Raw genomic sequence first — 24,057 nt, forward strand, 5'->3', positions numbered from 1 at the left:
AAGACTGTAGTGTAGCTTGGCTGGTTTTTAAACTTACAGTGTGCTGAGAGCAAAATCTGATGTTCCCATGCCAGAGAATCTCTGCCAGCAGGTGAAATATCTGTCCTGATCCTTCTCTGTTGGCTTAACCCACTGACTGCAAACAAGAGAGCCTGTGGCCGCACATTTTCTCTGTAGTTAGCTCCAAGAATTGGTACCTGATGATTTCCCACTGTGTTTCTGCATGCCTGTTGGAGTAAGTTTCTGCTGCATCCACTTGTGCCTGCTCTGCACCCCAAGTGTCCAGTGGGTGAGACAGGTGGCTGCCTGGCCCCTGGATCACACCGAAGCCTTGCTGCCACTTTGGACCAAGGGGTGCGGGAGTCACGGTTTCCACTTTTCGAAGCATGTGGTGGTATATCCCAGCAGCTGGACAAAGGGGAGGTTTAAGCAGCCCTGCAGCAGTCAGGGTTGGAAGATGGGACATGAGGCGATGAAAGAAGTTGGGGGTTGCTCCTCTCTGAGTGCCCACCATGCCTCCACTTGCTTGATGTGTTGCAAAGCAATCTCAAACACGGTAGAGGGAAAGTTTATGAGTTGAGGGAGATGGCAAATTGGGCAAATTTAGGGCTTCAGTCTCACTGAAGTCATAGACCTAGTGATAACTGCAGCATGAGCTTCTTGATAGCTAATTTACATTCAGAGATGCAGCAGACAATAAGTAGGTGCAAACACAGATTAAGCTCCCTGTACCATCACTATCAAGTTGCAGAGGTTTCTGCTCCTCAGTTCGTACTTCTGTTTATTTGAAAAACAAGGATACAGAGAAAAGGGTTTCAGCAGTGGTACAAGTACCAATATCAGAGCAGTGCTAAAACTCTACATGTAGCAACCAGCACTGATGGCTTTGGTGCTGCTGTTCCCGTAGTGATGCAGGTGTGGATTTAGAAGGGGAGAAAAGGTAGCTTTTGTGTTCCCCTCTTTCCTCCTTCACTTTTCATCTGGCTCAGCACAGCTTGCTTTTCCCATGCCATGGCCATGGTGCGCTCCGGCCACTTCCTCCCTGCCTTTTGAGGTTGGGGCAGTGTTACCTCTGCAGCTTTGGATATGGTGTTTCTATAGACTTGTGACAGAAATAGCAAGATGGGTATGAATGGAAATGCGTGTGTGTGAGAAAGCACTGGAAGAAACAGCAGATCAAGGGTTAAAACGGTGGCCTGTACTGATAACAAATGGCATAATTTTCAGTTAATTAAATTGCAGAAGATGTGTCCTTTCTGGGAGCGAAGCCTGCCCATCACAGCACGGGGGCTTCTTACTGGGAAATCAGCCACTCACCACACCATGATGGCCATAAGGTTATCTCCATCCTGGCGTATGACAAGTGCCAATCTTTTTTTCTGTTAGTGCGCTAGAAAGATAAAAGCAACAGCTCATACACATAAGAAAGATCTGGCCAAAGATTAGTTTGTCATCACTAGCCAAGAGGCACCTGGGAGATGCAACGAGGACCTGATGGCTGGACCCCTGGTTTCACAGACATCAAATTAACAGGAACATGTCTGGAGAGTTGCAATTTTAATATTACCAAAATACACTAGGACCATAGATCACATCAGCCTCCACCTGAGAGGCTGGAGCTGCTTCCAGCACTCCTGCCTGAAGGAACCCAGGCAGGCGCCACAGGTGTTTTTTGACTCCGGTCTCATGACAGAGTGCTGGATCCAGCAAACTGTAACTGAGCAATCGCCTCTCCCGGGCCTTTCTCTCCTGCCTGCCAGTTCCCTCGCTTAGGAAGGCTCCCTGGCTTTTTGTTTAATCCCTCATTTACTAATGAAACTTACGTCTTTGATCAAAGACTTGCGCTGATTTCAATTAGGGTTGAGCAAGACCTCAATGACAGGAAAAGCTGTATCAGGAGGAGTAGCTGCTGTGCCTTGAAGGGTTTTTTTCTCCCTCGTGACCAAAATCTATAGTCATAGGTGAAGCGTATTTATTCCCAACCAAGCTGGAGAAAACTCAAATAATCCTTTGCGGGCAAAATAGCTCTACCAAAATAAAAGCAGGCAGTATTGGCTGCCCGGGGAGCTCCAGTTCTTCCCAATTCGAGAAGTCAGGAGAAATCGGATCCTTCCTACAAAAGGGCAAAGCTGCCAGAAGATAAGCCTCCACTTGATTTTTGGACAACATTGTTGACAGGGGTATTGCCAAGGTGAGTAGTTACATCTGTGCCTGTCTGGAGTTTTTTTAATAGCTGTGTTTGCATTAACTCTAACCATGTCTGCTGTTGTCTCCAAAATGGAGGGAAAGATAAATGCAGAAGACGACTGTGTCTAGCTTAAAGAATGACTTAAAGAATGAATTTAAGTGATCAGGACATCAAATTACATGCAAAGTAAAGTTATTAGAGTAGTAAATGTTAGGACGGATACCCATGGGGAAGAAGTTGCACAAGGGTAATTTGGGGAGTTCTGAGAAAAGAGGTGAGAGAATGACTTACTAAGTATTTGCAAAGTCACAATAACACATTCAGTGGTATTGTCTGAGTGTGTGTCTCTATGTAATAGAAGACAAATACGATGTATTTGCAAACTACATTAATATATATGGTATACAATGTATTTATGAACTACATTAATGTCTATATTACACTAATGCCTTGATATGCTATCCCAATTACATTACATTTAAAAAAACTAGGGAGTATAAAAGAAGACAGTAACAGTCGCAGGGACAAAAGGAGAGGGATGGGAGAGAGCAAGAGAGCCAAGAAGAAAATACTCCAGAGGAGCAGGGAGATGCCAGGCAGAGGTACAGAGGTGTATGGCTGCCTTCGGCCAATTCTGTTGAAAACTTCTCCTTTGCAAACCAATAAAATTAGAAAGAAATGAACTCGATGATGTGGGATGATTTGTGGGAATAATTAAAATAATAATTGGCTGGCTAGGAATAAATGCATGCACCTCTTGCTGCAGATTTGCTCCACTTGGCAAGCAAAGTCTACAAAGCCTTTAAGATGTGTCTCCTTCTAAGGTGACTGACCTCTGAAAAGGTAGAGCTGGGGGATGTTTCAAGGGCTTGCTGAGGGAGGGAGAGGGACAGGGTGCTGGGAGTACTGGGGGTCTAGGAGCCAGCGGGGTAGGAATAGCAGCTAAGCTGAGAGGTGGTGCAAAGCGCAGAGGAAGCCACAGTCTGCTGGTGTATCCGCAGGGCATTTGTAGCCATCTGAGTAAATTAGAAGTACGTCCTTCGATACTGTTTCCACAGCTGTTGATATGCCTAGTATGACCAACTATATTGCATTTGAGCTGCGCTCCAGTAAAGCAGCATATGCATTTTTTTTAATTGTATTGAGGTTAATTCTCCATCCCTTGGCATGACTTGATTTTAGTTTGCTGCAGTGTGTGATGGTGAAGTTAGTGAAGTTACCAGATTAAAAGAGTTGAATGGGAAATATGTTTTTTGCCATTAAATCTCTCTCTAGGAAAAAATGCATTGGAAAGTGTTTAACAGAAAAACAACTGCTTCTATTTTTATACACTTTTTTGTTTTTAAATGAACACCACTAAAATTATCTTAAAACAGAATTTTCCTTTCAAATATTTCTACCGGATGAAAAAGCATTTCATAGGAAGGAGAGCTGTGAAAAAAATTTCATCCATGTCTACACAAAACCCCCTTCAAAGTTATTATTTAGATTAAAGAAAGGAAAGTATAGAGTAACAGGAAAAACACTGACAGAAACAGAGAGTTAGAGCTGAAGTTAAAACTGAGCCTATAGTTTGGGTTGAGAAGTGAAGGAAGTCTCAGAATGGTCCTTAACCTGAGCACAGTTGCTTTGCTCATCATGCAATGACCTTGGCAGGAATTTGAGATTGAAACATTACTTTTTGAATCTCTGAATTTGGATCTATGATGACTGCAACGGGATAATACTCAGTCTACCCCTGTTATTTGCTTATCTGGGAAAAATGTTCATCCCATGAGTCATTTGAACATCAAATTAAAACATGCATTAAATGTTTACATGAGTAAAGAAATGCATTTCTCTTGCATGCTGGTTTGGGACCTATTCCTGCCAGGTGGCTTCTGTCCTCGTTGAATTTAGTGGGATAACTTAATGCTGGCAGGAATCTGCCTCTGGTCTGCACAGAGGACTCCCAGTGCCCTGCTTGCTGCAGCAGGGAGGAACTGGAGAGGTTCCCTGTTGCAGGAAAGCTGTCAGTGGCCCTGGCGCACTGCCTTGCTCGGACTCTGCCCCCGTGGCGAGCTTTAGCTCATCCCCCCTCGTATGATCCCCCGTGGAGCCCAGCTGGGGGGGCCAGCAGCTGGGGCTGGGGGTCCCCCATCACCTACCTCTGCTGGGTGAGGATGGGTGGGGAAGGCACTCGGCATCTTCCACCTTCACCTCCCATGTACAAAAAAAAGCAAACACCAGAGAGGCAAAAAAAAGAAAGAAAAGTCTTAAAAGCCAACAAAAAAATAATTATTTTGCTGTCTGAAGCATCCCAGCACTTGCCGCAGATGTCTTGCCAAAGCTCTTCCCTGCGCTCTCTGTGGCCGCTTGGAGCAGCCTCACAGCTCTCGCCCAGGCGGGGAGTGTGCTTTTCATATTAGAGGCGAGGAAAGCAGGTGACTGAACACCAGAAGACTGTGGCACAGTTAGGAATAGAAGCCAAGTCTTAATGATGATAATACACCTCAATCGCATGAATATTTTTCCTTATCATTCAAAGTGACTTGTCCTGCGCAACCCTCCCCCTCATCTTTTATTAACTTCCTCTCAATGTTTTTATCACCCTAGACGTTCATTTGCTCCCAAATTTGAGAAGTTTGGACTAGCCCTCGGGGTGAATGAATGGTGCAATGTCTCAGTTTTCCTATCCTGCTCTCATGACATGAAAAAATACTGAGCAAGGATTTTTCCATATCACATGTTCTGCTGCTGGCACTACAAACCAGATCATTCAGAAGGGGTTTGGTTCATGCCTCATCCTTCATGTGACTGCTGACTGAATAGAAAATGTAAATGGTTACCTGTTCAGTGCAGATAACATCAACCATTGCACATTTTTAATCGTCTCTGAAAACTGCAGCCAGTTTCATTGGACCAGTACTGGAAAAGAGACATCAACCCAGGTCTTGCAGTGTTTTTCTCAGGAGGTGTGTTATTGTGATTAACTGCAGGGTTTTGCACTGGTGCCCTACAGCTTGATATAAATATTCAGCTGTTGAATTGAATTAAAATTGTTCTTAAAATTCCTTGGTTTACAGAGACTATTGCTTCACTGTACACACCTTAAAAGCTTTAACTGTTTGTCTTATTCAAAGCTTCAGCTTGAAATTAAAAATAAAATAATGTATGCTTGCTTGGGAGAGAGAGCAACAGTTAAGAAGCGCTCTAAAGACAATCATTAATTTCTGTTTTACCTGTATCTTATGAATACTGAAATTACCAATTTTGGCCAGGATCCTTTTTAAAAACAATCTGTATTGAAGATTAGAAAGGCTGTTTTCAAATAACTACCAGAAAGAGGGCTTTTTTTTTTTTTTTTTTTTAATATCTGAGTGGATGTTTTTCCTTTAGGCTTTCATTCCTAATAGGAAATATTTCTTCCAGTCTCAAAACTCTGATAACTTTAATCTGTTTAACTCGAAAATATTGCAGTGATACCTCTTAGCCACTTGTTCTCTGCAAGGGATTTAGGCATCGTTCCAGGAGGCAAAAACATCAACATAATTTTGTGGTGAGGATATACACAAGGTGAATGCGATATTTTTATCTTAGTGCGTTTCACTTGGGAAGAATATGGCAGTATTTGCTGGTTTCTGCTTGGAGTTGCTATTTTTTTCCCTGTACATTTATCTCTGATCTATTAGTGCTGTGGCAAGCAAAGTGCAAGGTGCTGTGCAAAAAGATGCCAGACAGAAGGATACTTTGGAAGGGGTGAGCCCTGGATGTTTTGAGCAAAACTTTTTGGAGTCAATTCATTCTTTCACAATGAGATGTTATCTTCTTTGGACCCCGCCTTGGCAGCTTTGATGAGGAGTGTGGTGCTGGCAGGGACAGTGAGCCAGGATGAGGATCACGGGGGCTGAGGGAGCAGGGGGCCAGAAGCAGCTGCCAGGTGTCTGCGCTGCGGTGGAGTGGGGCTGCACCCTGGAGATGCCTTCTGGCCACTCACTGGCTTTCCTGCATCCAAGTCACTGGGCCACAAGCGCCGTGATGGGTAGCGCTGCCTATTAAGGTTGCACGACCCTTCCTGTTAAAAGAGTCAGTTTTCAGTTGCTTGTAAAAATTAGTAAAACCCCAGCCACGAAGGCACAAATCTCCTATTTTGGTTGCTCTCCTCTGAGAAACATGAAGGAATTTCGAGCCCAGATATTCAGCTCTGAAAAAAAGAATGCAGCTGGAGGAAAAACATGGGAACTCTTTTGGCGGGGGGAGGATTAATAAAGCTGGGCATGCAGCTGGGGAAGGTGTACTCTGAGGCTCTGTGGGACACTGCAGATGTCCATGGTGTGGAGGACTCATGGGGGACCTGGGCCAGGTCCTGAGTTGCTGGGAGATGGCCTGAGCCCCGGAGGCAATGGGGAGAAAGGGCAGAGGCAGCTGGGGTGAGGAGCCAGGCCAGGGAAGCTGGGGAGCAGGAGGGAGAGAAAGGGGGAGTAGGAGGCCTTGAGGTGGCAATGAGTTATTAGGTCACATCAGTCATCTGTGAATGATGCAGTCTGAAGCAGTTGAGAAGTTTGATGAAATTCTGTCACAGTTTATCGAAGTCGGGGCATTTTGCTGGGATCCCGTAGATCTGCACCGTGGCCCTCAGCACCATGCGTCACCAAGGGCCCAGCCCTAGGGCCACCTGCCTTGGGCAGCAGTACCCATGTCGGGGCAACCTGGCACAGTAGCACCCAGGACAGTGAGGCATTTCTGTCCGTGGAGAGTTTCAACCTATGTCTCTGTGTCTTGGGGAGGAGATGGGGTGTTTGTGAGTTTTCCATGTTTCTTCCAGTTTGTTTTTAAGAGGGTAAAGCTAAAAGTCCTTTAAAAGGGCATTCTGGTTGTAAAGCCAAACAGTTGAGCTCCAGAAAGGAGTAAAAAGGCAATAGGTGCAGCCCAGGTTCATTTCTCACCTGCCTGTGCATTATGAAACGGTTGTTAATTACTCGATTGCATATTTCTCTGTGCACAGGATGGGTCTGTGAATCAGAGTTTTGTAGCTGCTTATCTGCAGGACCTCTGCTTTGTTGTTACAGAAGCTGAAGAACAGGCAGTAAATGAAATGGGAGCTGCTGGGAACAGAAAGGTTTAATATGAACTGAATCAACTGAATCAATGAAACCATCAGTGAAACGATTATGCACTGGCCCTTGGAGATTTGGCAGCTTTCTTCCTCTGCCAGAGTAGGAGTTAGTGCTAGTCTCGTTGCTGAAATCAGTCTTCTCAGAGGTGCGAGAGCAGCTCTGTGTTTTCCAGACCATGGTTAAACGGTGCAATGAAGTCAGCATTAGACCTCTGAGAATCAGGTCACAAATACTACAGCTATATGATACAAAACTTAGCCTGATAGAAACTCACTCCTGCAGCTCAAGTTCTGCTTAACAGATTTTGGGAGGTTAACTTTTCCAGGTATCTTTCCATATACCCTTATTTATCCTCAGCCCAGTGCTGCCTGCCTGCATCTTTTTGTGCAGCAGCAGGTCACTGCCTGGCCTCTCGCAGCTGCGTGACAGCCGCAACCAGGGCTGAGCACCCCGCTCAGCACTAGCTCAGCGCAAGTACAACTGCACTGACGTAGAGCTGTGCTGAGCTGTCACAGCTGAAGGGGGCATATAAATGGCTGCATTTATGTTAGTAAAGCCCAAACTCTGCTGCTGGGGGTCCCGCCATGTCCTGTTCCCGGCCCCTGGCCCTGGTGTCACTGGGGAGAGTGTGACTTGGCACATGCCCACAGCCAGGCCAGAAAACATGCTAAAAAAATTAACTACATGGACAATCACAGGCCAGTGCAAATGGGGTCCTGTTTGTTTACTAATATAATGTAGCCAATGGGGCAATCATGCAAAAAACGATGAGGTCAAGTAAGTACACCTCATACCATAATACAGGTGTACAAAAGCACTTCTTAGCCTGAATGCTTAACTTTGCATCCTCAACAATGTTCCTTTGACATCGTTTATTTTGGGGAGAGGACTATATTTGATAAACCAGTTGTTTGGACCTCCCCTTGACCGTGTGACTCCTTGTTACGCATGCCCTGGAACCCGGAAAGCAAGAAAGATACCTGGGTCCCTGAATGCTGCCTTTTTTCACTCACAGTGATTATTGACTCGTCCCACTTATGCTGAAGCATATTAGTGCTAGTTAATTATCTGTGAGGTAAATCTTGTCCCCAGCTCACCTCCTAAGGAACAATGCCCAAATTAACATAGTAAAGTGGAGGAATATCGTTATGTCAGAGACTGGCTGGCTTCCAAGAAATCTCTCTCTGTTCCATAGCTAGCTGAAAAATCTGCTGAGGCTGGCGGGTGTAGCAGCCGCGTCTCCTTTAGAGCCGAATGAGGGAGGAAATCAGGTCCCCTTTGTTTTGTAATAGCTGAACAATGGAGGTTATTGCTCAAATCCTATCCGGCAGTGGCAGGGCAGGGGCAGGTGGTGAGTTATCTGTTCTGGAGGGCATTTAATGGGCTTTGACTGCAAACATATAGGGTTGGGTACTGTGTGCCAGGGTGCTGAGTGTCCATGAGTCAGAGAGCAGCTGAATGCCAAGAAAACAACATGGTGATATGTGCCAGAGAGATGGCAAGAGTTTTTTGTTTTTTTTTTTTTTTTTCCTCAGGTGCTGTTTGGAAAGCAGCCTTGAAATGCCACCATGCCACCAGGGAATCTGCCTCTTATCTGAGTCTTCTTGTGTCTGAGGAATGGGAGTTAGGCTATAGGAATAGGCTATTATATGCTTTTTGTAGAAAAAAGCAAGACTGGCTCTTCATTTGAACTGAAACAGCCCACAGGACTGAAAGCTGCCTATTTGCTCCAGTCAGGGCTCAGGGATCTATCAAAAACGGTACCTCAGGGACACCTGGCCATGCCAAGCACTATTTATAGTGGTACTGTCACTGAAATTGGGAGAAAAACTCCTTAACACCAATGTAGCATTAAGAAGCAGGCATTCTCTTTATTACAGCACCGGGTACCCAGGGGATAGCTCCACCCAACGTGCACACCGTGTGCCACATCATCTAAAGTTTATATTGCTCTATCATACACATATGCATTAATTTTCCAGGAATGATTATACATATTCATTCTATTTCTTAGAACTAATTATTACATTTACATAATCATTACGCATGCGGTCTGAGTCTCTGGGGGTCTTCTGCGGGGGTCTCTGGCGGTCCCTAGTGGTGTCAGAAGAGGTGTCACTCAGCATCTTGCCATGAACTTTGCTCTACTTTTCCATACATGGTCTCAACTTGGCTCGTTTCCTTGTTTGAGAAAAGCTGTCTTGGTCCTAATCTTGGCTCCAACCGGCTTCTGCTGGTTTATCTGTACTTTCTCAGGATGTATCAGTCCCAGCTGCACCTGTGTCCTTGGGTATGTTTGTCTGAGGCTCCTGTTGAGACTCCTTCTTGTCCGAGCTGGTAACAGTTCCCCCATTTCCCCCCCCCCCCCTTTGAGACTCTTTCTTGTCTGGGGCCTTTTGGTAACAGTACCACCAGGGAAGTAGTCTGAAGGGGCATTTACATAGTGCTTGGGCACCAGGGCTGGCAGAAGAAGGTCCTGTCTGCAGGTGTACGGAGCCACCGACCTCTTTATGGGACCCACTGCTGCTGGGGCTGCGGGTGAGGACGGCCCTCACGAGCGCACCCAGGTGGAAGCAGCTGCCTGACACGGGAAATGCAGAAGCAGCTTTGCCCCCGAAGCCAGCCAATCGTGTATTTACACCCTCCTGCGTGGCACACAGTAAAATTCACTGGTCTGCACCAGCCATTGGAAGACATTGCTGCAGTAATTGGACAGGGCTGACTAACATGAAAAGCTTGGAGTGGAAACAAAGCACTGGATTTCAAAGGCAGGAATATTCCCTTGCATTTGCATATTCACATTGACTTGATGTGGGAACAAATATTTGGTTTGCAGTGGCTTAGATGACTCTCTGGTACCAACAAACTGCAGTCAGTGTTACCTGTGTGTATGTGCTTTCTTCTGGAGTAAGTTAATAAGTATAAGTTAACAAGGCAGAATCTTGTTTTTCTGCAACAAAACTTTCAACCCTTCTAAGCCTAGATTCTACCCACCGGTGTCTTCTCACAGTTTGGAGGAAAGTTGGCCTTCTTCCTAGGGATCATTCCCCAGCTGCTGGTTCAGTCACAGCTCCAGGCTGTGTCACCAGTACTCCCTTGCCTGGAGGCGGGTGCCTTATTAGCAGCTCAGCAGTCTTGAGACTGATGGGACCAGGATTCCCCAACACAAAGCATGCATAGGCTTGGTGCCCGGGCTGTGGAGCTGGGTGAGGAGCACGGCCTGTTTGTCTGGCTGCTCACCCTCTCTGACTGTCACGCTGGGCCCTGGTCCCCCATGAGGCACCTCGTCCTCCCACTGAGGGTAAGCGGCTTGCCTCCTGCCATGCCTTTCCCCCCGGCATTTTCCCTAGGCGTCTCTGCGGTGCCCCTTCGCTCAGTTCTTAGACACTGATCACAGAAGGAAGCAGCTTCCTTACAGTTCTTGCTGATGCTGACCTGCCCAGAAATGAATCTCTCGGATAAGCCCCCAGCAGGTGGAATACCTGGATACCCATGGTCCACAACACATCCATTATTTTTAGAAAGAAGGGCAAAAAACAAAAACAAGGTCCGTATATAAATATCTATATATGTAAATATATGCGTAACTGCATTGCTAGGTGGCCTGTAAAACTGAAAGCATGGCAACTTCACATAAACACTGATGCTGAGGGAGGGAAATTACCCTTAGTAAACATCAGAAATTCCATATAGGAAAAGTGCTTGAAAAAAAATGTGAGCTATAAATGTTACTGTTTTCTCTTGGGCTTTTACTTGTGTTTCTCATCTAGGGATGATTTTCTAAATAGAAGACTCAGTTCTTCAAGCTCAGTTCCAGACTGAGATGTGCTCAAATAAGATAAAACCAGAAGCCATGGTGCCATTACAGGCACCTCCTGAGTTATTGTATTGTGTGGGATTTGAGGGGGCTTTGCTGTTTACAAATTTCACTTCTAAGCATTGTAGCTATGAAAATCTGTACAACAAGAGGTTTATATTAGATAAATTATTTACTCTTTTCCCTTCAGGACATGTCCTCCTCCATTAAAATTGAATCTGTTGTGAAGGAGAAGAACAAGATGGGAGAGTGCCCAGTCTGGGAAGAAAGGGAAAAGGCACTTGTGTATGTAGATATTAACTCACAGAAAGTTTGCCGCTGGAACGCTGCTACCAACAAAGTGCAGAGCGTGTCTGTGGGTAAGTGAGTCCACTGCCAAGTCTGTAAACATATTCACTGCTTTACCTTGGGACCCTTTTCTGCATCCTTCCCGGTCTGTCTCTCCTGCTACAAGTCCTGTAGCATTGCAGCTTCCTTTACTTTCCACTGAGCCACATGCCCTGTCCTCCCGCAATGTATTGCTGAATATGGCATGGCTCAAGCTGACTGACCAGAGAAGGACCATGGGCAAGCATGGAGGTACCTGCATACATTGCTTTTGCTAAGCCCAGGGAAAAGGTACGGTCCTTATAGTTGTGTCCATCCGGAAGGTGGAAAGGCATGAAGAGTATATAGCCTGCAAGACATGCTGATGATCTCAGTGGAGGGGGATATTACAAAGGTGGCAGTCTTGAAAAATGTTACCCTTGCTCTCTTAGCATCACCTCAGCCTCTCCTGGGTCAGGTATCCCCTGACCAAGCTCTGATACACCCAGTGGGGTGGGGAGGGCATGGCTGACTGATGGCCCTGGAGCTGCCTGCCATTTTCCGCTCTCTCTTGCCTGCAGATGCTCGCGTGGGCTCCGTGGCGCTGCGCCAGTGTGGGGGCTATGTCATGGCCCTGGGAACCAGGTTTGCCTTTCTGGACTGGGACACTCAGTCAGTCACCACTGTCCTCGAGCTTGAGCAGGATAAACCCAACAACAGGTTCAATGATGGGAAAGTGGATCCAAAGGGGAGGTTTTTTGCTGGTAAGTTCCTGGCAGAAATTTCCCCTGGAGAAAAGAGGAACTAATTATGGTGTGTTTTATTCCTGACTCTCAGTTCCTCTGTTGAGTTCCTCACAACAACCACCGCAGCGAGTGTGAGCAGTCTTGTGAATCCTCTTTGAAATTACTGCTGAAGTCTCTGATCACCTGATGGAGGAGGAGAAGTAGTCCTTAATCCTTTGATCTAAATGAGGACAGGGGCTGTCAATCACGGCTGTCTGACAAGAGGGCTCTGCTATTACTGGACTGACCTTGTTTTTCAAAAGTCTACCTACATGGGACATGAAAAGCCAGTGAAGGGTGCATACAGGTAGGAAGGTTTCTGGAGGTGCAGAGGAGGATGTAGCTTCCAGAGGAGAATTCACATGGTGGCTTGCCTCATTCCCATACAGCCCTGCTCATCAGGCTGTGAGAAACAGAGGTGCTGGGAGAAAGCCTTGGCCTCTTGAAGGCAAGTGGGACTTTTGCCATCAGTTTCAATGCAGCCAGGATCCCCCCATGCTTTCTTTCCTCCCTTAGAAATTATGACCCAAGCACAGCAATCTGCATGGGAAGCAGAGAGCAACTGATGTGAGTGAAGATGGCTCCAGAGTTGGATCTTTATTTGTTCTGCCAGCCAGCCTTTTGCTCTGATTTCAGGTTTGCCAAAACCAGCAAATCCATCTGACTCATGATTATGCTTTAGGGTTGATGTGTTGCTAGAGTTAAGAGGAAGAATAAGATAGAAGTTAAAGAAAAAATGTTTTGCACACTTGTTCCTAGCCATGCATAATGAATGATCAACCTTAACTTCAGTTTTCGCCAAATGTCGTAAAGCAAGCTCATGAGCTCTTCTAAAAAGAAAGGCCAACAGAAACAGTTCCTCACAGTTAAAAGAAAATGTAAACACCGTCCTAGAGTGCTTCAATTCTGTCATTGTAGAGCTCTGTCATTTTCAGAGCAGAGAGAATCAAAAATTAAATAAAAAACATAACAGTGAAGCATAAATTAATTTAAAAAATCTCTCATTTCTGTTATTCTTCGCTTCGCTCTGAGACAACTGTGTGATTTACAGCATCTGCACTTTAAGGTCACAGACCATTTAAATTGTAAAAGTAGCCTGCCAATGACAAAAAGACTGAGTGTTTGACATTTGCCTGCATCTCTGCTTTGTCTTCTTGAGGGCTGTGAGTAAAACCTCTGTCCTTGGCGTGTTGTCTTTGTTATCTGAAACTTAAACTTCACTGAAGTGTAGAAACTCAGCCTTTTGTGGTTGGGATGACTTCTGTAGAAGATAGCTGCTCCTGACTTCCTCCTTTTTTTTTCATGTGATCAGTCTGACAGGACCTCACCCCTTTCTCATTGCCTATGGGATTTTTCTCCTCTTCCACCTTCCTGCTGTTTCCCACTGGGCCTTTGCTATCCTTTGGTACTTAGGACCTCTCAGGGCCCATTTCTACAACCTCTCCATCCTTGCAACAGCTCTCTCATCACTGTGCAGTACTTTGGGATGGAGATGTCACTCCCCCTTATTTAGGTAGTCCAGGCAATATACGCTGGGGGTGTTCAGTGTTGAATGAATAGTAGGTCATGTCATAAAAACTTAAAGAAAAGCATTAGGACATCTTACTAAAACTTACGGGAGGTTTTTGATCAAGCATGAGGAAGTCACTCTTGTGGGAACAAGCTTCTCCTTTCTGACGGACGCTCCCACTTTTGTTTCAGGTACGATGGCTGAAGAGACAGCACCTGGGGTGCGAGCGAGGCGACAAGGGGCTCTCTACACTCTTTACCCTGACTGTTCTGTAGTGAAACAGTTGGACCAGGTGGACATCTCCAATGGTCTGGACTGGTCCCTGGATCACAGGACCTTCTTTCACATTGACAGCCTGATGTACGCTGTGCATGCCTTCAGCTATGATGTACACACTGGCAAGATTGGTACAAATGCTTTTCTAAATTTGGTGACAAGCAATATTATTTCTCTTTCTGCGGCAGACCTGGTTGTATAAGGGCTAGTGATTAATTCATTTGATAAATTTCTTATTTTCTTCTGTTTGCAACTTGCTAGCAGGCTGACTGTGATTTTTCTCAAATTTGGTTATAATGCAGATGCGTTTGGTGAACAATCTTTTCACATTTTGTATTGTGAAAATATAAAATGTTAGCACTTTCACCTAAATAGATGGATCATACTTAGACCTGTTTAAGGAGTTGCAGGAAGTAAGCCCTTGATACTTCAGAACCAGTATTAGCTTACAGGGTGCTGTTTATTCTTGAGTGCCATCTACTGGAACACTTTGACTCTACTAGCTGCATATATACAGATGCAGAATGCACATGCAAGTATATTGCAGAAGTATATTAAAAAATCAAGTTACCATTGTGACCGAGTTTTCTCAACTCTGAAGTTAAAATTGCCTGCAGATATTTGGCAGATTTCACTTAATTCACTTTCTGGGAAAGAATTTTAATTACAGTATTTGCAAAAAGGAAATAGAAGTGCAAGCAAAACTGTTGTAAGTTAATTTCAAAACTCCATGAAATATTTTTTTGTTGAATCAATCCGTCTTAAAGGCAAAAATTCATCTGAGACAAATGTCACGTCCATGGGTGTTTAAATGACTGAACTGACTCCCTTAGCAAGTGTGAAGTTTGTGTAATCATAGGTGAAAATCATACAAATTAGTTACAATTACTCAGTTTTAGATTTCAGTTTCCTCTGCTGTCTATTTCTATAGATTTTAGGACATAAGGTTTATAAAGAAGATTTAAGATAACTTTTTTTTCCCCAAATAAATATTACAATGAGCTTGAGTTTCCCCAGGCTTGGTTTCATGCTGGTGAGTATCTGTTTTAGAGTGTCATAATGACAATATTGCCTTGAGGCCTGAGCAGGCAGAACTCTGCCCGTGGGCACAGCTCTATGGACTGCACACATGTGGACCTACCTGTCTATAAAGAACTATTTTCTGCATTGCAGTTAGACTTCTAACTGTTGGTGTCCATGCCTAATTAAAACTGGCAGCTTTACTGGCCATTAAAATAAATAAAGTCCTTGATCTTCACCCGGGAGAGATTATTTATTACCGACATTTAAATTAGACTCATTATTTATGTGATTTATTGCTCATAAAAAGACATCCAGGCTACCTTGAGCCTAGCAAAAGTTATTGCGCTTGTGGTAGTCATGGTATGGCATGCAGCTAATAGGTTAATAATAGGGACAGAGACATTTTGTTCTCTTCCCTTGATAAAATGATGTGTCCTAATTCAGGACAATCTCAAACCATAATGGCTCCACTGGGCGCTTGTGTCTGCCAGCCTAAATTATGCTTTTAACAGTATCTGCTAAACTCATGTGCAATACAAATTTTGTAGTGCGTCTTCCTCACAGAAAATGAACCTATCTGCTTGCAAGAGCGTGGAAGATGTTAGACTGGGTTCTGGTACAGAAGCTTTACTAGTTCACGTAATACTGGCTTCGCAATTCTTCCTGCAGCCTGCCCGAAACTTGTGTACCGTTTAGAAAAGGAGGAGCAAATGCCTGACGGGATGTGCATTGACACAGAAGGGAAGCTCTGGGTGGCCTGTATTGATGGTGGCAGAGTGATTCGTTTAGATCCAGAGACAGGTAAGGCCTCCGCCAGCTGTGGTCTGTAATTCTGCTTATGGTAAGCCTGTTCGACTGCTGGGCCACAGTTTTAAAGTGTTTTCATTTTGCATCCATTAATTATCTTGTTCTGCATCGAGTTGTGCTGTTATGGGGAAGTGTTTGCTCCTCAGCTGCTGCAATTCAAAGCATTCAAAGTATTACCTTAAACCACCATGGATTTAATATGCCAGTTGGTAAAATGAGGCAGCGGAGTTGAGGGTTTTTGTCCCACCGGCTCAAAGGGAACACTAGTGGTGCTCGGGGACTGCACTCCCCCAGGAAATAACCTCAACAGACACCACCGCTAAATCAGGCTGGGCACGTGAGCCATGCCATCCTCAGAGGGGATATTTATACAAAATTCCAGTAATTTGATTTAAGTTACATGTCACGTAGCAGAAGGGTGCAGGAAAGGCAGCCAGGAGGGATGTCTCAAAGGTAAGATGAGCAGACGTCTTTTACTGCCTGTTTCTGCCCCACGGATTGCCCTGCACAGCGCTGGTCCAGGCCCTGATCAGGCAAAGGGCACTGCCCGGCTGCCTGCCAACCCCTTCTGCGTACCAGGTACCTCTGCCCACATGGTCTGCTGATGAAGATCATCCCCTTCCTTTTAATGTCACTTTCTAAAAATTGTCCCCACATACCCATTGTGAAAAACATTTTAAACTTGCAATTAAATTAAAAAAAAAGAACATTTTCCCTCAGCACCAAAATGTTTAACTGGGAAATGCTGTTAAGAAGTGACAACTATCCCAGACCCCATGTGTCTCTGCCCTCCCTGGCTTCACATACTTTATTGTTTCATTTGAGAAAAAGAAATGAAGCCTCGTGGGTATAGGAGAGGGGCTAAAAAATAATTAGACATGAAGCAGATGAAAGATTTTCATTTCCCCTTAAACTGTTCTTTCAGATATGGCCTCTGTCTGAAAGGAAAATGCCTTCTTCATGCTCTGTGTAAATGCCACAGCTGCACCATATTCATTAATAGTAAATTAATATTTATGTGCTTCCTAGAAAATAAAAACTAGGAAACAATTATATATTTTTTCCAGGAAAAAGAATCCAAACTGTGATGCTGCCTACTTCCAGGATCACCTCTTGCTGCTTTGGTGGAAAAGACTATTCAGAAATGTATGTGACTTCTGCATATGATGGACTGGATGAGATGGCTTTAGCAAAGGAACCTCAGGCAGGAGAGATTTTCAAGGTGACCACATCTTATTTCTTTCTATAAATCAGACCTGCCAGGCTTCACACTCTGAGAGGGAGGCATGCGACTGGTGGTTCTGGATCTGCCATGTCCTTCCTGGTGCATTCCTTAATACACTCTAAAAAATTGTGCATCGCTCCTATTTCTTAGTATGCTTTTATCAGTTTTGGAAATTTTACTCCCTTAGTTTTCATTTCTTAATTGTGCCAAGGTATCTAAAGGTTTACAACACAGACTGCCATTTCTAAAAATCAGATGTTTAAGTTCGCCAGGGCAAAACTTTGCAGGAATTTCTTGATTGTGATCTTTTTAGTCTGTTAAAAGGGGATGATATATTTTGAGTAATTACTAATCACATTTTTGTCTAGGGCTCTTGAATTCAAAATGTGTTTCTCCCTTCGTTATTTTATTTTCTCTTCCAGTGCATTAGTGAAAGGTACACCAGAAGAATAAAAGATAGTTCTGAAAGAGCAATTACTATCATTCCCTGAGAGGACACCATACCGTGAAAGGGAAGGGCTGTAAATGAGGGGAAATGGAGGGAGAAAAAAACCCCAAAACTTAATATTAATTTGGAAATAGGATAAAGGCATGATCCAGCAGGTGCCTGAGGATCTAATTTGGGATCTGGGACCTTCTAATTCAAAGCAGTGCTTGGAACAGATTTCTCATGGCCAAGAACCAATAGATTCTTGAATCAGCAGAATTTAGAAGCTCACATGAGAATTAAATACCAGAATGTCATTATGAATCTTTCATTTTTTATCTCTGTTCCTCAATTCTCCTGTTATAAAAGCGAGCTGCTATTTTCAAAACTCACATTTGTTTTGCATGGGCAAAGTGCATTAAAGGTTAATATGACTTGTTTGGCTAATAGGGAGATAAGAACCATATGTAAGGGCCACAGAAAGTGTGTGAATTAGCAAAATTATTGAGTGATGTTTGATAATCTTAAAGATTAACCTTAGGGTTTTGTGTTGTTGCCAATCACTATAACATCTGAGTACACTTTATTTGTTCTGAAGGATTCCAGATAATGACTCTTTGGGGGCTTTTCTTGAAGCAGATGTAGGGGTTGGTTGCTATGATGTTTGTTGTACAACATATGGATGCTTCCATTTTAATCAGTCAGAAATTTATCTTTTTCCTTTCTTTTATTCTTTAAACAGATAACAGGCCTGGGTGTGAAAGGGATTCCACAGAATTTCTATGCTGCTTGAATACTAATGCTAAATAACAAACAAGAAACACTTGTGTCTTTTTGGAGTAATTCTGACAAGGAAAGTCCAATGAATTACAGAATTTATCTGTATGAGCATTTCTAAATTCACATTTGAGAACTCGCATGTTTGGAACTGAAGATATTTCTTCTTTGGGTCTGTGGCATGATACAATGGGCTAGAGAGGCAAAGCTTATCTGTGTTACCTCTTGACATCTGTTGTGAATTTACACAAACCTCTTTAAACTCCAGCTTAGTTTGTTGTACTGACGACCACTTCTGCATTTTCATATCTCTGTGGTTCCAGAAGCAGAATTTGACTCGTGGTTTGTCTTCTCATGTTTTAGTGATGTAGCAGCAACAGTATGGCAGATTTTAATAAACAATTTCAGAGTGATGACTTGAACTAGACTGCTCCTTTTCTGTGGATCAGACTTCTTTGTAGTATTCAGACTTCATTTTTGGATCCTTTCTAGCCTGTTTCCATTTGCTTTGTCTTGAATTCTTCTGACTTGTCTTTAGGACATCGTTTATGCAGTTGAAAATAAATTATGCAACCATATTTAAAATGTGTTTACAGGTATTTTTTTTACATTCAGATATTACCATGAAAATACTGAATAACCACACACAGTCAGGGTACAAACAGTCTGTGAGCTACCACAATGTCCTTTGATACTGAAACCTGATGCTCCCTATAGTCTTCCTTTCAGAGGACGCATTTGCACACAGACACCTGTACTTCCCTTTGATTTCCACACCTTCTTATTGCACACGTGGCTTCTCTCTTCCTCTCTCATCTTTTCCTCCTTTCTCCCTTTTCCCTTTTAGATTTTCTTTTTTGCTACCTTTCTCTTCTATGCTCTTCTCCCTAAGTTTCTCTGTCCAGTTAGAGTAATCTCACTTTTTGTCAATCTCCTTTCATTTCTTTGTGGTCCATATTGCTCAGTATCAAGTTTAAAGTCTTTGTTCCTGCCTTCAGTGCTGCATATATCTGCTCAGGTTTCTTGCTGCATAACTCTCACCTTATCTTTCCTCTCTGAGATGACTGCTTTGGCCTCTTGCCTTTTTTCTCTTTGCCACACTGTAGAGGGTTTTATCCCATGCTATTGCCTACACCAAAGCTAAGACTGTCCTCTCAGAGTTCACTCTGGAGATGCTCATCCTAACCTTGCTTCTTAGATGGAAATCAGGATTTCACTAAAAAGATGCAGAAAAATGCAGCATTTGAAAGTGTTAAAAACTGAATAAAACTGTTATATATGTTATATACATAAGGGAAAGGTGAATTTTTCATTTAAAAGATGGTTTATCAAACAGAGGCAGTATTACATGTAGATTGCAAGTTGAACTAACTCTTCCTTCCAAAGTTTTCAACTAGAGATTGCAGACCTCCCACCTAGTTTGGACTAGTTTCCTGCTTTTTTGTTTGAACTCTCCATTGACTTCTTGTTGAGTCGACCAAAGTCAATCTAGGCAAACTGAAATGAAGAAAATTCCAATTTCATGAAAAGATGAAGAAGATGTCAGTTTGATGAAGCTGAAAGTTGATGGGGCACTTTCACAAACTCTGAGTTCAGGTGCTTAGCTAGTGACTTCTGCCAATTTGGTAGGCTGACTTTTTTAAGACTTCAGTCAGAAACAGGTACTGCTTGGCTGTTGTTTTCACTGAAGTTATTTTAACAGCTGCAGTAAATCCTAACAGTAATCTGAAACATTAATATAGGTCATCATGATTTCAAAGGGGTTTATTCTTAAGAAACATTTTTAAAAATTAAAACTGAAAATGGTCAGGGGCAGATTTTGGAATTTTTTTCTTAAGTAAACCTAGTTTTATTGGTCTGTCCCACAATGGAAGGTGATAGAGCGGGAAAGGTGGCATCAGGAGTCTTGGGAGTAGAGACTGAAAATTTCTTCCCTATCAGTCAGTATTTGTCAGATACGTTTTTTTTCTTTGGTATTGGGCTCTTGATTCCTATTCTAACAGCATCTGCCAGGAGCCAGGGGACTGTTGAGGGGTCTCTTGAATATGGGCTTTTTTTAAAGGTCCCAGTATACCTGCAGTGAGCCAGATCCTGTCCAGACCCTGTCAAGACTGAGCAGGTAAGTGATGGAAGTGAAGAAGTCACTTGCCTTTTGCTTCTGTTTCTACTGCATGGTCTGCCAGAGGAGTGAATGAGAAATGAGGGTGCAGTCCATGCCATTTATGTAGACAGTCCTGAGCTGGGCCTGGATGAACGGCACATAATTAGCAATTTAGTCTTATTCTTATTCCACTTCTGTTCCCAAATGTCATGTTACAGCCACTCCTGGTAACAGACTGTCAGCCATCTCTCTCTGTGCACTCCTAGAGACACAGTCTTAGTTCTGGCAGCTCTAACACGTCAGCAAGGTGATCACTGAAAAAGCATGTAGCTGTGTAGCCATTAAGCGTTTTAGAATGGTTTTTATAAATATTTTTTATTTTTATTTTGTCAAGTCATTTCACAGCTCTTCCATCTCCCATGAATGCCACAGTATCTCTGTGGCTCTTACCTCTGAATGTCACCACGTCCATTCATTTCCTCAGTTATTGCAAGGGAAGTATTGGCAGAGCCACTGCAGGGCAGAAATAGCATCTTGCACATGAGGAGGTGAAATGCACTTTGAATAATGCTGGTGGATGAGCCTCTATAAAAACAGACAGTGCCATGGTGGGGGTCTCTCAGTACTTCCTGACACCAGATAACTTCGTGCAAACTCACACCCAAACAAGACTGTCTTTGACTCCTACAACCCCATGGCTTTCAGTTCATTTCCTTGTGAGCAGGAGCTAGTTGTACCTCAGAGGCGCAGAAAACACAGTCAAGTGTATTTTTAAGGCTATTTAAATAATGCTGGATCCATCGAACCATTGAAATTCTCCTGGCCCAAGCTGGGGCAGCAGGCTCTGTCCCATTGGAGGGTATAAATCTGAGTGGATCTACCTGACCTCAGGAGAAGCTCCAGAAGCTGTTTTCAGAAGAAGCCTGGTACACATGCAACAACTCTTTATTAAATCATTCCTTTTTAATCTGTCTTTTCATTTGTATTTCTCTAGTTATTTTCTAGGAAAAGGTTTACTTTCATTATTACGACATGTAGATTTCCAGTGAAATCTAGCCTTTGCATTGAATTGGTATCTTTGTATCACCTGGAAAGATACACAACACATAATATGTTTTCAGATCCTTCATGCTGACATTTTATGATATTACAGAGAGGCCAATAATAGTCATCATTTACCAGATTAGATATTTCAGTGTCTTTCTCTGAGGTATTTGGCCCTTCCAGTGCTATCCAAAGCCTTGAGTTAGCCCTCAGACTCCCTGCAATATGAGTGGGGAGTATTTGATGCCCCAGGGGGAGAATCCCTCAGAATGACCCATTCCTGGAGCAGGGAGAAACTGCTGTTAGCCATTAGCAAATGGTAAACACGGTTTCTGTGGGGGCGTATGCAGTTTGCCCCTAGAACAAGTGAGTGCCTCCAGAACCTGCGATCCTTGCCTGGCACAGGGGCCCTCCTGGTTGACAGACTTGGATAGGCAGGATGTTTGTAGGCAAGTCAAGTGTCCTAATCTTTAATTAAAAAAAAACAGTAGGAAGTGACTGCAGGCATTTTATTTAGTAAAAAATAACCAAGTATTTACAAAATTGCCTATCCACTAGGTTATTTGCCCTGCCAGAAAAGGAAAGCAGATTGTTTTGAAACGATTTGTTCTTGATGTATTGCTTTTTTCCTTTTAAAATATACATAATGCTCAACTTGCTCATGAGGTACCCTGCTAACTTGCTGACAAACGAGGGATCAGGTTCTGGGCTCTGATCAGTTCAAACCTCCTCTCCCAGGACAATGTCCTACCAGTTTCGGAGGGGGATGTGACATGGGGGAGATAGGTGGTATATTTGACCCCTCCGGTTGAAATGTCCAGGAAAAAATTTGAGGTCCAAGGGGCCAAGAAGGAAACTTCATTCACTAGGCATTAGTGAATATGCCTGGTCACTTAACAGGTTTTTCCAGAGTACCTGTTTGAATGTAGTTGCCTGAAGTCCACTGTAAAACCTGCTCTAAGTACTTTTCCAATTCTTGTTCTGGGTGATTAATTTAGGTCATTAGCAAGCACTTTGCTCCAGTGCTACTTGACCTGATAATTGGTAAAATAGGATAAAGGCTCTTGGCCCACTATTCTGCTTCACTCCTGCCTTGCCCTGGAAGGCAGGTGAGTCCATACAGCTGCACAAAGCCAACTTGATTGAGAAATAAAACATTCAGCTCATTCTAATGTTTGCTCAACAACCAGGCTGTTGTTTTTTTCCCTAGTCATAATTCCAGCAGTAATTAAGCTGCTGGCGGTTCTTAAGCGCAACGGTGTTAAATGCCCTCTGGCACCATGTCTATGTCAAACTGCTATAAAGAACTGACAATTATGCAAGATTTCCTGTTTACCCAGTATGGAGAGGAATGTGAAGCAGGATGTTTGGAGGCAAGTCAAGTGTCCTAACCTTTAATTAAAAAAATAGAAGGAAGTGATTGCAGGCATTTTATTTAATAAAAAATAATCAATTATTTACAAAATTGCCTATCCACTAGGCTATTCACCCTGCCAGAAAAGAAAAGTAGATTGTTTTGAAACAATTTGTTCTTGAAAAATCCTTATTGCCCTCTGGTTCCTCACACATTTTTTCTACAGCTTCCCCAGGTGTGCAAGCTAAGCTCACTGGCCTGTAATTCTCCAGCCACTCCTTCCCCCCATCTCTAAAGAGAGATACTTTGTTTGCCGCTTGCAAACTCCAAAGTTTGAGTGCTTTGGGATCTCCATCACCGTAGCAGGGCTTCACGAGATAAAGAAAGGTTCAAAGGTGAATTTCTCTCTCTTGTGCAAAAGTCTGCTTGTTCACTTCTCTTCAAATTTCAGAACTGTTTTATGATTTTGCTTCCTAAAAAGTAGTGTTTATTGAAAATCATGGTGGGGCCGTTCCCTAGCCTCAGTAGTCAAAGTAAGGCAAAGGCCCTTTACCTTACACAGGAGAAGGGCATGAAAGAAGTGAGCACAAGACAGGATTTTTTGCCTTTGTGTGTTTTTGGAACAAAATAGTACCTATAATCCTTGGTGAGGATAAACTCTGAGATTGCTACTGGGTTGCTATGTGGGCTGGTGTGGGTCAGCCCCATGCCGTAAGATACGTGACAGGGAGGCTGCTGCCTGCTCAGGGCTAACCTGCTGATGGGGTAACTCCCCAAAGTGGGGTGAGAGAAGAGCACAAAAATGCTTGTCAACAGGGTAGCAGTGACTGAAGGAAGCTGGTTTGCCTTGTGAGGGATGGCTCTGTATATCCTGCCTTCTGTAAGCTTTTCTAAGTGTTTACCATGCTTAGTGTATACTGGGCTGGACAAACTTTTCTTCTCTTACATGCTTTTGGGAGTGTTGAGAATAGTCCTTCACCTGGGAACATTTTGGTCCCTGTATCTCCTAGCTCTTGTCTTGCTCAGACAACCTGAGTGCCCTTTCTTGCCTTCTTTGTGAAAATCTGTTTAGTCTAAACTGAGGGTTTTCAAATACTAATAAATGCAGCTAGGAGGTGAATGAAGCTGGTAAAACATCATGGCTGTGCTGGCATCACTGCTACATCCATGTGCTATCACAGGCCTGGAACTGGCAAGGACAGGGATGTAGGATTTGCTCCACTGGCTTTTACTGTTGTGCTTTGGACTCGAGGCAGAAAGGAAGGTGTAAAACAATTTCTTAATCCTGGGTTAGGAGACATCATCATTTTTCTAACAATCT

General features: G+C 43.5%; 1 protein-coding gene across 1 annotated transcript; it reads left to right on the plus strand.

Annotated features, from left to right (window-relative positions):
- The first annotated feature begins 11,282 nt into the window (after window positions 1-11,282).
- LOC106490885 (regucalcin-like) lies at window positions 11,283-18,253 on the plus strand. Its single transcript, XM_013950410.2, has 6 exons — window positions 11,283-11,460; window positions 11,989-12,171; window positions 13,894-14,109; window positions 15,671-15,802; window positions 16,876-17,030; window positions 18,203-18,253. The coding sequence occupies exons 1-6, from the start codon at window positions 11,295-11,297 to the stop codon at window positions 18,251-18,253; spliced, it is 903 nt and encodes a 300-aa protein (XP_013805864.2). The 5' UTR covers window positions 11,283-11,294.
- Window positions 18,254-24,057: the final 5,804 nt, after the last annotated feature.

The sequence above is a fragment of the Apteryx mantelli genome, chromosome 1 (genome assembly GCF_036417845.1).
Source record: "Apteryx mantelli isolate bAptMan1 chromosome 1, bAptMan1.hap1, whole genome shotgun sequence".
In the NCBI taxonomy this organism is placed as follows: domain Eukaryota; kingdom Metazoa; phylum Chordata; class Aves; order Apterygiformes; family Apterygidae; genus Apteryx; species Apteryx mantelli.